The sequence below is a fragment of the Peromyscus californicus genome, unplaced genomic scaffold (assembly GCF_007827085.1).
Source record: "Peromyscus californicus insignis strain IS unplaced genomic scaffold, ASM782708v3 Scaffold_1__1_contigs__length_55948999, whole genome shotgun sequence".
In the NCBI taxonomy this organism is placed as follows: Eukaryota; Metazoa; Chordata; class Mammalia; order Rodentia; family Cricetidae; genus Peromyscus; species Peromyscus californicus.
The window spans coordinates 23730233-23744549 of NW_026294492.1; the positions used below are offsets into that span (position 1 = coordinate 23730233).

General features: G+C 49.5%; 1 protein-coding gene across 1 annotated transcript in view; it reads right to left on the reverse strand.

The window, feature by feature from the left end:
• The window catches only part of Capn13 (calpain 13), a 70102-nt gene that overhangs the window by 31407 nt on the left and 24378 nt on the right, over positions 1 to 14317 (reverse strand). Inside the window, exons 5-9 of the mRNA XM_052745666.1 lie at positions 12467 to 12641; positions 11489 to 11563; positions 6726 to 6811; positions 2521 to 2595; positions 780 to 925 (exon numbers count right to left, since the gene is read on the reverse strand). Coding sequence (XP_052601626.1) covers positions 780 to 925; positions 2521 to 2595; positions 6726 to 6811; positions 11489 to 11563; positions 12467 to 12641 — 557 coding nt within the window. The remainder of the gene's footprint in view (positions 1 to 779; positions 926 to 2520; positions 2596 to 6725; positions 6812 to 11488; positions 11564 to 12466; positions 12642 to 14317) is intronic.

Sequence of the window (14317 nt, forward strand, 5' to 3'; positions counted from 1 at the left end):
ATGATAAGGCTTTCAGAGTAAAGTGATCAACAGAGCCTGGAGATAAAGAGTGAAGCCTACTTTAAGGTCTGGCTGGGGTCCTTCAAGAAGACCTTTCTGGACAGGTAAGCGTAAACATACATTCTCTCACACAGCTATGCTTACAAAAAAACCTCTTTTATGGAGGATGTGCTATCTCAGACCCTACGCCACAGGAAGCAGTTCCAGTTATCGGCGTCACAAAGGGGACATGATGGACAGTGAAGGGTCATGATAGAGGTGCCTGCCGTCGCTAACTCATGAGCCGGACAGGACTATTTACCCTGTGTCTTGCTGGTGCTTCTGTGGGTTCAAGGGGGTCAAGCAGGGATTACTATTAATACTCTTTGCCACTGTGGAGGCTGAGGACAGAGAAAACAGTGATATTCCCGGGCACAAAGCTAGTGTGTGGACAAGATGATGGTTTAACCAGGCTCTGAATTCCTTTCCCAGGCTCTTTCCGAAGTCTTCCCTCCTGTCTTGGGTGTTTACTGGAAAGCAGAGAGCCAGCTCTCTACCCTAGATGTGGGTGGAGCTGAGTAGCAGGGTGTGGAAGCCAGGAGAGGTCATTCCCCCACCCACCCCTACTAGCAGCCATTGTGTTTGGGGAAGTGTTAGTTGGCCCTAGAAGCTAACTCCTTTGCTTTCTTCAGCAGGCTAGTGGTCTAACCAGAGGTGACCAGAAGAGTCTAAGCAGAAGAGTCAGAGACAAGTCAGGGCAGAGCTAGGGCTGACAGCTGCTGGTCCAGCAGAATGACCACCTGCCATGTTTCCCGAGATCACTTGGTTCTTAAACATCATTTGGCGCCATCTTTCATTGGGTGTGACTCCATGATCCGGGGTGATGGGGATCTGGTTACAGATGAACAGGCATGAGAAGTTCTCTTGGAAATCTTGACATGACATCCTGTGGAAAACAGACACATGGCCCAAGTCACCTATGGCTTTGTCTGCTACCAGGGTTTGGCTTCCTACCCCTCACTGCGCCTCTCCAGTCGGCAGAAGTGCCTAGGGATTGACTTACCATAGGCCTACCCAAAGACCAAAGTCTGTCTCTGGCACATTCGGTGTCATGTGCTTCTGCCCTGAGAATCTCCTCCCATGCTTGGCAGGGCAGTGGTAGAGACAAGTCTGGGTATTGTGTCACCTGGAAAAACTACTTACCCAACCCAATAATCCAACTGAGTCCTTTTAGGATCAGTGAAACAAAGGCCAGGGTCTCTCCATATCTGTTCCATCACCCTGTAAGCAATCTTGCCTTTCCTAATTGCAAATCCATTGCCAATGTCTTTAAGAAAACCCATGGATGCCACAGCAAAATCCTAGCCTTGTGCCAGAATTAAAATAGAGATATTGGGGAAGATTTGCCTTTCTAATTGACATCTCTGATTCTTAGGAACCACAGACCTAGGCTTTCTTTCATTATTTCACACATGGTAAATTCTTTTTTTAATTTGTTTTCATACAGTGTATTTTGACCATGTTCTTACCTCTCCTCCAACTCCTCCCTACTGCCCTACTCACCCAACATCATGTCCTTTCTCTTTCTCAAGAAAACAACAAAACAAAAAATGAAAATCAAAAAAGACAAACTAAAAAAACACAAACAAAACCCAAACCAAGCACGATAAAAACTAGAGTCTGTTGGTCTACTATTTCTTGTCAAGTGGCTGCCCTGGAGCATGGTTGGTATGCCCAGTGACACTCCATTGCAAAAAAACAAATATTCCCTTTCCTGGCAGGGATTAATTGAAAAGGTTTCTTGGTTAAGGGTGGGAATTTGTGTCCACTTCCTCTTCTCAGTGTTGGGATTTTGTCTGGTTTGAACCTGTACTGGGCTTGTTTATGCTGTCATAGCCATGCTTTCTCAAGTTCATTTCCTTTCTCCTGCTCTCCAGGGAGCAGCTGAGGTCCAAGCCAGGCTTATTCTATAGATCTGTCCTGCTGTTTCTCTTTGTTTTCATATATACGTGCTATATCGCACCAAAATATGTCACCAAGTAAACCAGAGAACTCTTCAGGAAATGGTCATCTTCTCTAAGATGTGCTTAAGGCATAGCATGTGTTTTCAAGACAGTGAGTCTTGAATAGCTTCTAGCTAAGGACAGTGATATCCCATCCAGGGCCGGGCTGGAAAATTCACTTCCAGTTACTCTTTTGGGAGAGTCTTTCCAAAGCAAACTGGAGCTGCTGAGTCCCTACTTGATAGAAATCAGAGGTGACAATCAGGCCTCCAAATCCAAACCTCTGAGAAAGTACCTTTTTACTGTTAAGATATCCAGGAGATCCCAGTGTCTCATCTCCAAGATAACCTTCCCACCAAGGAGAGAGGGCACAACCACCTGCCGTTCAAAGCTGTTGTGCCTTGGGACAGAAAATAGGCTCCCTCTAAGCAGGTCTTTTCGCCACTGATTTCCAACCTCACAAAAGTTTAAGGGAAGCTGTTGGGATGGAGGACTTGGGAAATGAAGACTTCAGACATCCTTAAAGAAGAGTAAGTACCAAAACTCGCCATCATCCTTGTTCTCATACAGCTGGTTTTTCCGAGGGTCGTGGGTTTCCTCCCACTCCTGGGACCTGAGGATGGAGAGAAAGACCACAGAGTGAGACCTCTCCCACATGACTGTAAGAGGTCCACGGTGACCTCAAGTCACCTGCCCACTTTTGTGAAACTCTAGAACACCCGACATCTGTCCTTTAGGATCTGGCTTTTCCCACTCAATATGCTAGTCTCTAGTTCTGTCCATTTTTTTCCCCTTGCTAATAGCGTGTTTTTAACTCTTCTTTCTGGCTGAATAAAGCTCCATTGTGTATATAGACCACATTTCGTTGACCAACTTACCTGTTGGGGGCTGCCTGGGCCGATTCCATAAATTAACAGTGGGAAAGGGGAGGGAGGACATGAGAGGGTAATAAAGTGGGGGAATGACCAAAATACATCTTATACATGGATAAAGACGCCACGATTTGTACAATTAATGTACACTAATAAAAACTACCTCCCATCTTCAACCACCTTCTTCTTCTACTTCCTCCTATTACCGAGCTTGAACACAAGAGCCTTTTGCTGTCTCTACTTCTGGCAGTCACCAAATATTACTCATTTATTGACTCTACCTCCTCGGTCCATCTCACAGACGCCCTGGTCCCACTCCTCCGTTTGTTACCCTAGTTTAACCTACCTTTTAGTCCCTCACAGACATGCCGTGATCTCCCTGCACATAGTCCTGCCCACTTTCCTACCCCTCCTCCACACATTCACCGAAACAAGCCCTCCAAAGTAGGGGCTTGATCATGTCACTTCCCTGCTTAAAACATGCTGGTGGCAGCCAGTTACTGCCAGGGCAAAGTTCAGACTCCTTAAGAAAACCGTGGCCTCTGCCAACCTCCCCAGGTGTAGCTGGGCTGCTCCTGCGCCACCCCCACCTTTGAAGGTCCTTTTCCAGCGAGATCGTTCATTTCCTTAAAGAGGGTGACTCCTCCCCCCAATCCCCACATGCACCTCTTGGCTTTCATCACAATGATGCTCCTGCATCAGGAACACTCCTATCAATGCTAACCTGCTACCTCTCATGCATCTTTTCACCTAATGGGGACTCTGCGTGAGAAGCCTGGCTCACATGCTCATGCTGAGACCTGGCCCACCCTTTGGGCTCCCGTACACCTAGTCCTCTGTGTAGCTATTCCTCCATTGCTTTGTCTTTCTTTCTCTTTTTACACTCCAGATGCCCAGAGAGCAGTGGCCTTGCTTTCTGAGATACTATCACAGGTACCTCACACACCATGACACCCACTCCAAGCAATGACTTTTGTCTTTTTTGCTTAGTTAGCTGCACTACAGAGATGATGCATTCCAGAAGCAAGTCCTGGGGTGTGATGGGAAAGAGACCCTTCTAGGCAAAAGGCCACGGCTGTTCCTCATTCAGCTTTCGCTTTAGAGGAGAGGCAAGCTCCAGGTTCCAGGCCCCAGAGGCCTAACAGTTTAATGAGATCTTTCCTACAGAGGAGCCCGTATTGAGAGCCCGGGTCACCTTTGTGTCAGGACAGCAAGGCAGAGACCACCACCCAGTCTTCCGGCGGCTGGCTGGAGCCGTCAGATGTGTTATTGTAAAACGGCAATTTTATAATTAAGCGATAATTACATTTTCTGCAGTGTGTAAGGGAAAATAAATGTAGTGTAAATCAATACGCTATTGATTCATGCAAGTTTGCCTTTAAGTGTGTGCGACTGAAATTTCAATTATGGCTGAGATTAAACCATCCGGCTCTCGCCATCCGTCTCCATTCCTAAGGAGTAGGGGAGAAATCGACCACCTGCATAGAGACAGTGATTATGCGGTCCCCACCACTTCCTTCCAGCCTGGTTCTGGCGAGAGAGGGGGGCTGACACTCAGCCAGGGGACTTGATCCTACAGGGTGGAAACTGCTCTGTACACACACTCTTGTTTAGAGGCCCCATCCATGCTCATTCCTGTAGGATTTGAATCCAAGATTCAGGCCCCTTCTCCCCATCCTTGCTTCCTCTGCCATAGCCCAGCAGTTTCCTGGCTAGGGAGAGGGGCCCTGTCTCGCTTCTCTTCTGAAGCACACCCGATACCCTTGTCACAAGGACACCTCCTGTTCATTGCCATCTGTCACGCTTTCCCTAAATATGTCCACCCACAGGACCTTTTTCTTCTCTGAGCTCTGATGTCCCATGTGGCCTTCCTTCACTGGTCGTGGAAGACACAAGGGAAATATTAACCATTTTGAGTTTATTGTCTGCCCTCACCTTAGGGAACCTGTTGTCAATGGTCTGACGTGTTCTATTTCTACCTGCCAATCAAAATATCCTCTGGGCCACATTCAGCAGTTTGGGGTGCTGGGCATGGAGAACCGGGGACAGCCAGAGGTTACTCAGATTTACTTTGGAAAAAGTAAAGGAAAATCCAGGTCGGGTGGCTGGCACAGGTGTGTCATCTTAGCCCCTCCAGAGGTTGAGACGAAAGGGTGGCAAGTTCAAGGCCAGCTTGGGTGACAGAGTAAATCAAGCCTAGACCAAGCAGTAAAGCAGGACCCTGCCTCAAACAGATAACGAAGAAGGCTGAGAGTGGAGTGAAGTGGTGAAGAGCTTGGCTGGCACGCATGAGCCCTGTGTTTAAGCCCCAGGAGGGAAGAAAGGAGAAAAACATAACTTTAAGAATAGAGGCAAGAGAAGAAAGAGGACACCAGGAAGGCATTGCACAGGCTGGGAGAGCGCATGGGTGCATGTTTTCCCAAGGTCATATCCCTTCTATCTCCAGGGAGCGTTGGAGGTTCCAGCCACGCTTGTTCTACAGACCTGTCCTGAGGTTTCTCTCCTTTCCTTTATCCTTCCCCTTTCCCTCCCTCCCTCCCTCCATCCGTCCATCCCTCCCTCCCTCTCTCCCTTCCTTCCTTCCCTCCCCTCCCTCCCTCCCTCCCTCCTTTCTCCTTCTCTTCCCTGCTCCATCACACATTCACACTATTTGCTAAGTGCCCATCCATGAGGCCAGGGACACACCAGTTCCAGGGCCCGCAACGAATCAAGGGGGCTTGCCTCAGCTTAGCCCAGGGAGTCCCACTGGGGTGTTGGCGGCTTGTCCAGTCACACTGGCTGTCTGCATGTGACTTCCAGAGCTGTTGTGAAAATCAACCCTATTGATTTTCACTACTTGTTGGGTCTTGTTCTGTTTGTCTGACACAGTGCATTTCCTTTCTGATCATGCTCCCATCCCCAACTGGTAATGAAACTGCAGCCACTGTGCTCTGATGCCTTTTAACAGGTCTGCACAGATCCTGAGTGGAATGGGACAGACCCAGCCCCACTGGCCACCAAGAGAGACAAAAAGTATTGCTGCCCCTCTGTCCTTCTCCCTTTCAGTCACCAAAGCACTGGGGACTGAGGTGGGAGGAAGAAAATCCAATGGGAGGGACAAAAGACAGACAAATGTTGAATATTCTCTCTCACATGTGGAAACATTTAATTGCTCATGGCAGGCAGTCGGGTACCAGAGGTCAGGCTACGGCAGCTGAGAACGACCATTCCAGCACCTGGATGAAGTTGCTGAGTACCCAGATGCTCATCAGGGTGTTGGAGACCTAGCTACTCAGCAACCCCCTTCATGAGCAAGGGGTACTGCAGGCACGTGGGTCCACGAAGTCCAGGTCAAGGGCTAGTCGAGCATCTGAGTCTGCTCGGTAAAGAGACCACCCAGATCATGGTCTCAGGTCCTCAGTTCTACCTGGCATGGAGCCTGCTCCACGCTGATCCTGTGGGCATCATCAGCATCTGAATCCAAAGAATTCCTTCCAGGAAGGATGCTTTTATTCTCTACTTGTCTTTTCCCAAGGGGCAATCATGGCTCCCATCCTGCCTCTTTTCCCTCTTTGCTAATCTTGGGTACGTGAGATCTCAGAGACTTTTGGGAGACAGACACTGGGTCTTCCCATTTGTGTGTGTGTGTGTGTGTGTGTGTGTGTGTGTGTGTGTGTGTGTGTGTATACAGCACCTACCTAACTTTATCACATGCACATAATAGGTGTCTAATAAGTGCCTGGAAAACGATTCCTGGGAGTGGAAGTACACCCACAGCCATAACCAGTGATGTACTGGCCAGGCCCATAGCGAAGCCTGCAGTGGGCTGGCCAGACCCTGCCCAGGTGCTCAGTGAAGAATCGACATCTGCCCATGTTTCCAGCACTCATACCCGTCTCTCCAGCGCCCTTTCCATTCTGTGTTGCCCCAGGGGTTCCAAAGGCGGATGATTTCTTCCCAGCCCCTCTGGTACTGAATCTGTAAGGAGGAACAGAAAAAGCAACCATCAGGGCTCTCTGGCAAAAGTCAGCAGAGAGCTGAAGTATGAATGCAGCTCCTTTTTTTTTTTTCTTTACCTCCCAGGACTAATTTAACTTCTGACCTCATTTGGCTGCAGCCAAGAGAAAAATGAAAAGAAAAAAATCAATGTCTCTCTTGCCGCCTGCATGGAGCTGGAATGAGAGAGGGAGAGAGAAGGGGGGGGGGGAATGAAAATGACCCTTGTTTTGCTCAGCCCCCAGCAGGTGCAGGGGTAGCTCCATCATGTTGGGTGCTGTCTCCTGGAGCTGGGTGAACTCAGGTTTAACTGCAGAGACCTAGCATGGGCTGCTGCATTTGGCTGTAGGGGAGATAGCTTTGTGGTCCCCTGCTTTGTCTAATCCCTCTCACAGAAGGCTTCTCTATCCCACCGTACAGCCTGCATCTGTGCCGGAAGCCTACCAGGGGCTGCAGTACAGTCTTGTGAGGAGGCTGATATGAGCAACCCTGGGGCATCCTTGGAGCTGGGATAGCCAAGGCTAACCTTCCATCTTGCCCCTGACTAAACATCCCGGTGTATGAGAAGGTGGCCTCTAATAGCCTGAACCTTCCTTCTTCATCCCCACCTCCAACATGCAGGGTTTCACTTGTGCCGCTTTGTTAGAATTTTTGCGGCTGTTACACCAGATAGCAACAAACCAGCCAGCCCACACTTCCGGGAGCCAGGAGCCCTCAGCCTGGAGAGAGGGACTGAAACATGATTGAGTTGTAGTGGGGCTATTGATCCATGCTAATGCTGTCTAAGGAGATGGAACGCCTAGGGAAGGAGGGGGCTGCCTGCTGACTCCATGGCAGAGGCGGCTGAGAAATTCAACAGCCTCTCACTGGACAAGGAGAAACTGCGGCAAGGCCCCAGCTAAGTTCACTCTCAGGTCTCTGGGGTGGGCATTCCTATAATCCTTGTCTTGCAGAGGAAATAACAGAATCAGAGAGGTAAATAAACTTTCCCAAGACCGAGTAAGCAAGTAGCAGGCAGAGGGAGAATCCCCATCCTAGTTGCTGTCAGTTCCCTAGGCCTCACTCTAAATTTGGGAATTAGATATGGAAAAAGACTCTTTGATGTGGCTGTGGCCTTGGCCTCAGACATAACCCTTGAGTCACCTTGCTTAGGCCCACATGATCACTCACAGATACGCTCTGAAGAACGGCATGGTACAGAGCTTGGACCTTGGCTTAGCAAAGGTCTTTTGCTTGTTTCTTTCCAGGTCTGCCCAGTCTCTTACTAGCATGCACTGGGAGGCTTGCAGTTCCTCCAGAGGGCAGAGGCTCCTGGCACGAGCCCAGGCCCTCATCCTCTCTGACCTACCCCAAGCCTCCACTCAGCTGCCAGCATTTGCTGGTCCCCACAAAGCAGGGTCACCTTGTGTGCCACAGAGCTTCATGAGCGACCCCTTTGGTGCCCAGTGGAGTCAGGGGCTCAGTTGGGCCTAGGGAGGAGAAGTAGCCAGTGATTCAGGAGGGCTGAGAGCAGGGCTAAATGAGGCATGCAGATAAACACTCACCCCTTGGCCCAGGGGAGTTGCCAGCAGAGCTAGGTGCATAATAAAAAATGCCAATTTCATTTATCTTCCTGTCTATGGCCTGCCTGGAGGGAGGATGAGCAGATTAAAAAGCATACTACATTTACAGGCTGGTTTAATCTTAGCACTTGTGGCTCAGAGTTATAGCCTTCTCGCTCTGGAGGGGGAGGGAGCCTATAGCAAAGTCAAATCCCTGAGCCCTTGTGTCCTTTATGACCCTGCCCAGTTGGTAGCTACATAGTCTGTGGCCAGGGATGCAGAGGTCACATTCAAAGCTAAGACCATGGATAGGGATACAAATGGGGTGGCTCATGGCTTCACTGTTCCCAACCATCCTCTTGACCTTGGTCAGCCTTCTCAGCAAAGCTGTCACTGGACAAGAGGTAGCCCAGGTCATCTGTCCTAAATAGCAGCTTCTTAGATGTATTTTCTTGAATGAATGCTAGTTCCATTGGCTATAAATAGCTCTACTCCAGAAAGAGTGGTTTCCTTGTTAATGGTTGATTAAAACCAAGAAGCACTAAAGAAGGTGCTCTCAGAGCCTTTAAACTGTGAATGTACATTCCATCTGCAAGAGGCAGAAATGAGGAGATGCATTCTCCAAATGTATTCGTTTTCACAGAACGTCTCCTGAAGATACCTTCTGTGATGTGACACCTGCTCGGAAAAGCAGGGCAGGATTATACAGGCCATAGGGCTTTGATCATCTGTCATCCCAGGTCAGGTGCTCTGTTCAGCCCTCTCTCTCATCCCATGCTCACCACAGGTAACACTAACTGATGACCACTCTCTTTCTCCAACTCTGCAAGCAATATCAAAGTCTTGTCCATCTAGAAACCCCGACGGCATAGTTAAGTGACCACAGCTGAAACGTGAGATAAAATCTATTTGCAATCCCGAGACGTGTCCACATCTGGGAGAGTGGGGCTATAGGAAATGGAGTGTCTACACATGGCCAGTGTGATGATAGTATCACTGGCTTCACTGACAATCCCTGGGAAGAGGTCTGGAGAGTAGAACAGAGGGTCTGGTGCACAGTTCGGAGGACTGGAGTCTGCAGTCGCCATGACCTTGCTCATACAAATGCCCTCTAGGCCTCTGTCATATATTCTGTGATAGGGGAATAACAATGTCATCTTCTCAGGCCAAGGGCAAATGCATTCATTCATGCATGCAACTGCATTCATCCATTTAACAAGCATTTATTAGATGCCTACTGTCTTCAAGTATACTGATGCTGATTTACCATTTTGGAGGCAGACCGGACAGAATAAGGTCCGCCATGCTGTGAACTATGACTTGAAACAATGAGGTAACCAGCTTTTAGTTGGTGGGTGGGAGAGACAGATTGGCACAGAAGAGTTAAGACAAGTTGAGAAGGGCACAGAAGGCACTTGACACTCGGCATTCCTTAGTTTACAGGCACCTGTGAGAGATCTGTCCTGGAGTTTGGAACTCTGTCTCTTCGGATATGGAAGCTGTGCTTGACCTCAAGAGTAGTGGGACACACAGTTACAGGGAACACTTGTAGGAACCCCTGGGAGGTCAGGAAATGTCACTGCACAGCTTTTTGATGACTGCAGGTACAAAATGGGGGGGGGCAGGTGCCAGGGAGCTATGCCACAGGTAGCCATCTCGATGACTTTCAGGCAGGTCCTTCTCCCATCACCTCACAGCGTCTTCATTTCAGAACGGAGGAAGCTGGACTTCCCTAGTGCTTTCCAGATGGATCACACTTGATCCAGGAACCACACACATTTTCACTCACTTGTAGTAAGTTCTATAGACTGCCTGCCTCCTTGTGGAGTCAAGCTGCACCTGAGCAAACAGAAGCAGCCACAAAGTGCGCTTCACTTCCCAGCCTCCTTTGGGTCACTGTATGGCTGGGGGATTAAATGCAGGCTAATGGGCTATGGGGTGTGTGTGTGGGGGAGTGGATCTCTTTCTCATTCTTGTCCACTATGGGGAGCAAAGTGTGGCCCCTGGCCTCTTTCTTTTCCCAAGCTAGAAGACAAGGGTACCATGTAGTTTGAACCTACCAATAGAATCCAATGCTTTGGATGTCAGAGTTACCCAGTATGGTGGTTTGAAGGAGAATGGCCCCCCACAGGCTCATATATTTGAATGATTGGTCCCCAGTTAGTGGAACTATTTGCAAAGGATTGGGAGGTGTGGCCTTGTTGGAAGAAGTGTGCAACTGGTGGTGGGCTTTGAGGTTATAAAAGCCTCTCTCTCTCATACATGTACACACACACACACACACACACACACACACACACACACGCACCCATATTTCTGTTTCTCTCTCTCTCCTACCTGTGGATCAGGATGTAAAGCTCTCAGCTACTGCTCTAGCACCATGCCTGTCTGATTCCTATCATGGCGATTATGGTCTAACTCTCCAAAATGATAAGCCAGCCCCAGTTAAATACTTTCTTTTATAAGAATTGCCTTGGAAGCTGGGCAGTAATGGCTCACACCTTTAATTCCAGCACTCGGGAGGCAGAGGCAGGCAGATCTCTGTGAGTTCGAGACCAGCCTGGGCTACAGAGTGAGTTCCAGGACAGGCTCCAAAGCTACACAGAGAAACCCTGTCTTGAAAAACCAATATGGTCACGGTATCTCTTCACAGCAATGGAACAGTGATTAGGACACCCACTGACCCAGGATCACCTGCTTACCTGAGCGAGAAGCAAATGCTATCTTGTTTAAACCCATGTAGTTTAGAGGGCCTTTGCTCTATCAGTTTAGATCATATGTCACAAATGACATGAGTTCCAAGGTGAAGTGTTCCTCAGAGTCAACTGGGTGATGCATTCTACCCCTCTTTGGAGTAAATCCCCTATATAACTAGATACCCACACCTCTGTGATCACTTCACAGAGAGCAAAGACACAGGGGAAAAACGGGCATGGGGGAGAAGGACCCTAGGCGCCGTAACATTGGAGAAGGAATTGAGACCGCTGGAGGTGGGAGCTACGGTAGAGCGAGAGAAGGAAACACCCCTGTCAGCTACTGGACTTGCAGCAGGCATCTGCCTCTACCTCCTGTTTAGAGGATCCCGGGGACAGATGCCCGGCTAGCGGTTCAGCCTTACCTGCTCAGCTCCAGTTACTGTGTAGGCGTGCTGGCTCACCAGTCCATTCTCCATCACCTCCGACTCATCCGTCAGCTGCAGAAGAGAAGGACAGAGTTCTTTGGAGACACAGAAAAATACATGCAGGCAGCAGCTGAGTCAGTGGGCTACCCACCCACCCCCAGCAGGAAGTGTGTGTGTGTGTGTGTGTGTGTGTGTGTGTGTGTGTGTGTGTGTGTAAAACCTATGTGTGTGTGTGTGTGTGTGTGTGTGTGTGTGTGTGTGTGTGTGTGTGTGTGTGTGTAAAACCCTTCCTAGGAGCGTGAGGCTACTAGGTGGAAGGTTCCAATGTTTCATGCCCAGGAGCTACCTACCCCACTGACTATGAAACTCACAGGGCTCTGAGGACATGGGCTGCTTGCTCCACTGACCATGTGTCATGAACAAGACACAGCATAACACATGTCAGCAGGGTCTTCCACCCCTAACAACATCCTCCCCCCCCACTCCCCCCCGCCGCCACCGAAGGAGCAGTATGACTTGGCCAATGTTAAGAGTACAGGAAGTGTGAGGGAGCCAGGCATCTTAGAATAGACTGAAATAATTTGGGGGTCATGCAAACTATGAGACCTGCTACCCCTATGGCTGGTGAGAACCAGGGCTTTTTATAAACATAAAGAAAACACAATGGAGCTTCCCACAGCTACAGTCGCCTTTTCCGACACCTTGAAAGCCTTCTGGTCACCCTGGCCCACATGCTGCTCTTGGTCATAAGGAAGCAGTATGTGAGAATTTGGGGGGAGGGCAACTGAATTCCAATAGTGCACAGCACCCCCTAGCCACGTAACTCTGAAACTTCACTCCATCTCTCTGAGCTCATTTCCTCTTCTATGACATGATTTTGGAATGCCTGTCTCCTCCCTAGCTAAGGACTCTGGATGGATACCCCCAGGTGAAGAGAAAACTTCTTGGGCACCCAGGAAGCCCCCATCTACTCACCCCCTTTGGGGTGGCACAGGCCACCATTGAGCCTGCCTTGACTGCCGTCTTCACCGCCATCAGGAGGTCAGAAGGGGAGGAGTGCAGGTTGACAATGGTGACCACGCCTCCCGTGAGGTCCACCAGGGCATCGGGAAGGTAGCCATAGTGGATCTGGGAATAGGAGCCAAGCAGCCTGGGAGGGGGAGGTCAGGTTAGCCCTGAAGCAGGAGATTGCACATCAACCCTGTGTGTGTTCCCTAGGTGAGAGACTTCTCCATCCACAGGGGACCACACACACACCACGCCCCCAGGAGGAGGGAAGACCAGGGCGAGCCAGCCCCTAGAAAACACTGAGTGCTGATTCTCTTGATGAGAATCTTTGTTGCTGTCTCCTCAGTCTGAGGACACAGTAAGCATTGACATGTGCAGGGCCACCCTGAGTACATGCTCCATGATGAACAAGACCTCATCCCCACCCTCAGAGAACTCACAATTAACATCCCCAAGTTCAGCCTGGCAACGGGTACTCTTTGTTTTTACTCTGGGAAAACTGACCCAGATCTCTTGTTTATAATGCCACCCATCTCCCTGGAAATTAGGAGGGGGAGAGGCTTTAGTGAAGGTGGCATAGGAAGAGATGAGTCTGGGCAACCATGCCCTCAGACCTGTTCTCTAGACACCTCTCCCACCCCCACAGTCTTTGACCTTCTGCTTCTGCACCCGCACCTCAGAAAAACCTGGCCGCACTGTCTCGGCTTTGCTTTCTTCTGATTTTGCTTCAAACCTCAGCATTGGAGCCCTGCTCATCACCTCCTGGCTGTGTGATGGCAGGAATTGACTTAGCCTCTCTGATCCTGTTTCAGGACCCCATCACACATTATCGAAGCTCCATCCTTGGCTCCTCTCACAAGTTTTCAATATCCTGGAAGGAGACTGAGCTTTCTCAGGCACCCTTTGCCTGTTCGAGGAGAGGACATTTACATATGCCTCACTGAGTTAAGTAAATTCGGGCAGCATAGAGAAGCCTCTGGCCATGGCCAGCATCATGAGGCACAATGGTCTGCGTGTCCCCTTCTCCCTGCTCCACATCGGCCTGTCCTCCATACCAGTGCCTGGCATCAAGACATAATCTCTTTAGAAAGGGTTGTCAATGATCACAAACCAAGCCCTTTGACTTCATGAGGTATCTACAAAAAACAAGTAACCATGGGAGACAGACGACAGACAGGTCCCAGCCTAGGGCCCTTGACTCTGAGTTAAGGTTCATGTGGGTCAAGAGAGTGCCAGGGGTATTCCAGGGAGGGGAAATCAAACTGGAGAGGCTCCCAGAGCCAGGAGAGCAGTGGTTCTCAACCTTCCTAACACTACCACACTTTAATACAGTTCCTCATGTTGTGGTGACCCCCAACCATAAAATTATTTTTGTTGCCACTTCATAACTGTCGTTTTACTACTGTTATGAATCATAATGTGAATATCTGATATTCAGGACATGTGATATGCAACCCCTGTGAAAGGGTCATTTGACACCCTCCCCCCCTCCCTGGGGTTGTGACCCATGGGTTGAGAACCGCTGCAGTAGAGCATGGCGGACCTAGACGGGTGGACAATAGGGCTGGGGGAAGCCTGTGATCTCTGGGAGAAAGGACACTGGAATAGTCACAATGATATCACTAAAGATGGAGTCATAGGGCCAGATTCTCAGTGGGGTGAACTGTAGGTTCCTAATCTATAGCCATGGTAAGACTTGAAAGATAGGAGATGGAGGTCTGTGGGCAGTCTCCTGAATGCAGGAGCTGCCCTCCCTCTATCCCTGCCAGATCTCTGTGCATCTGTCCCCTACTGGCAAGCAGATGCAGAGCCTTTCAT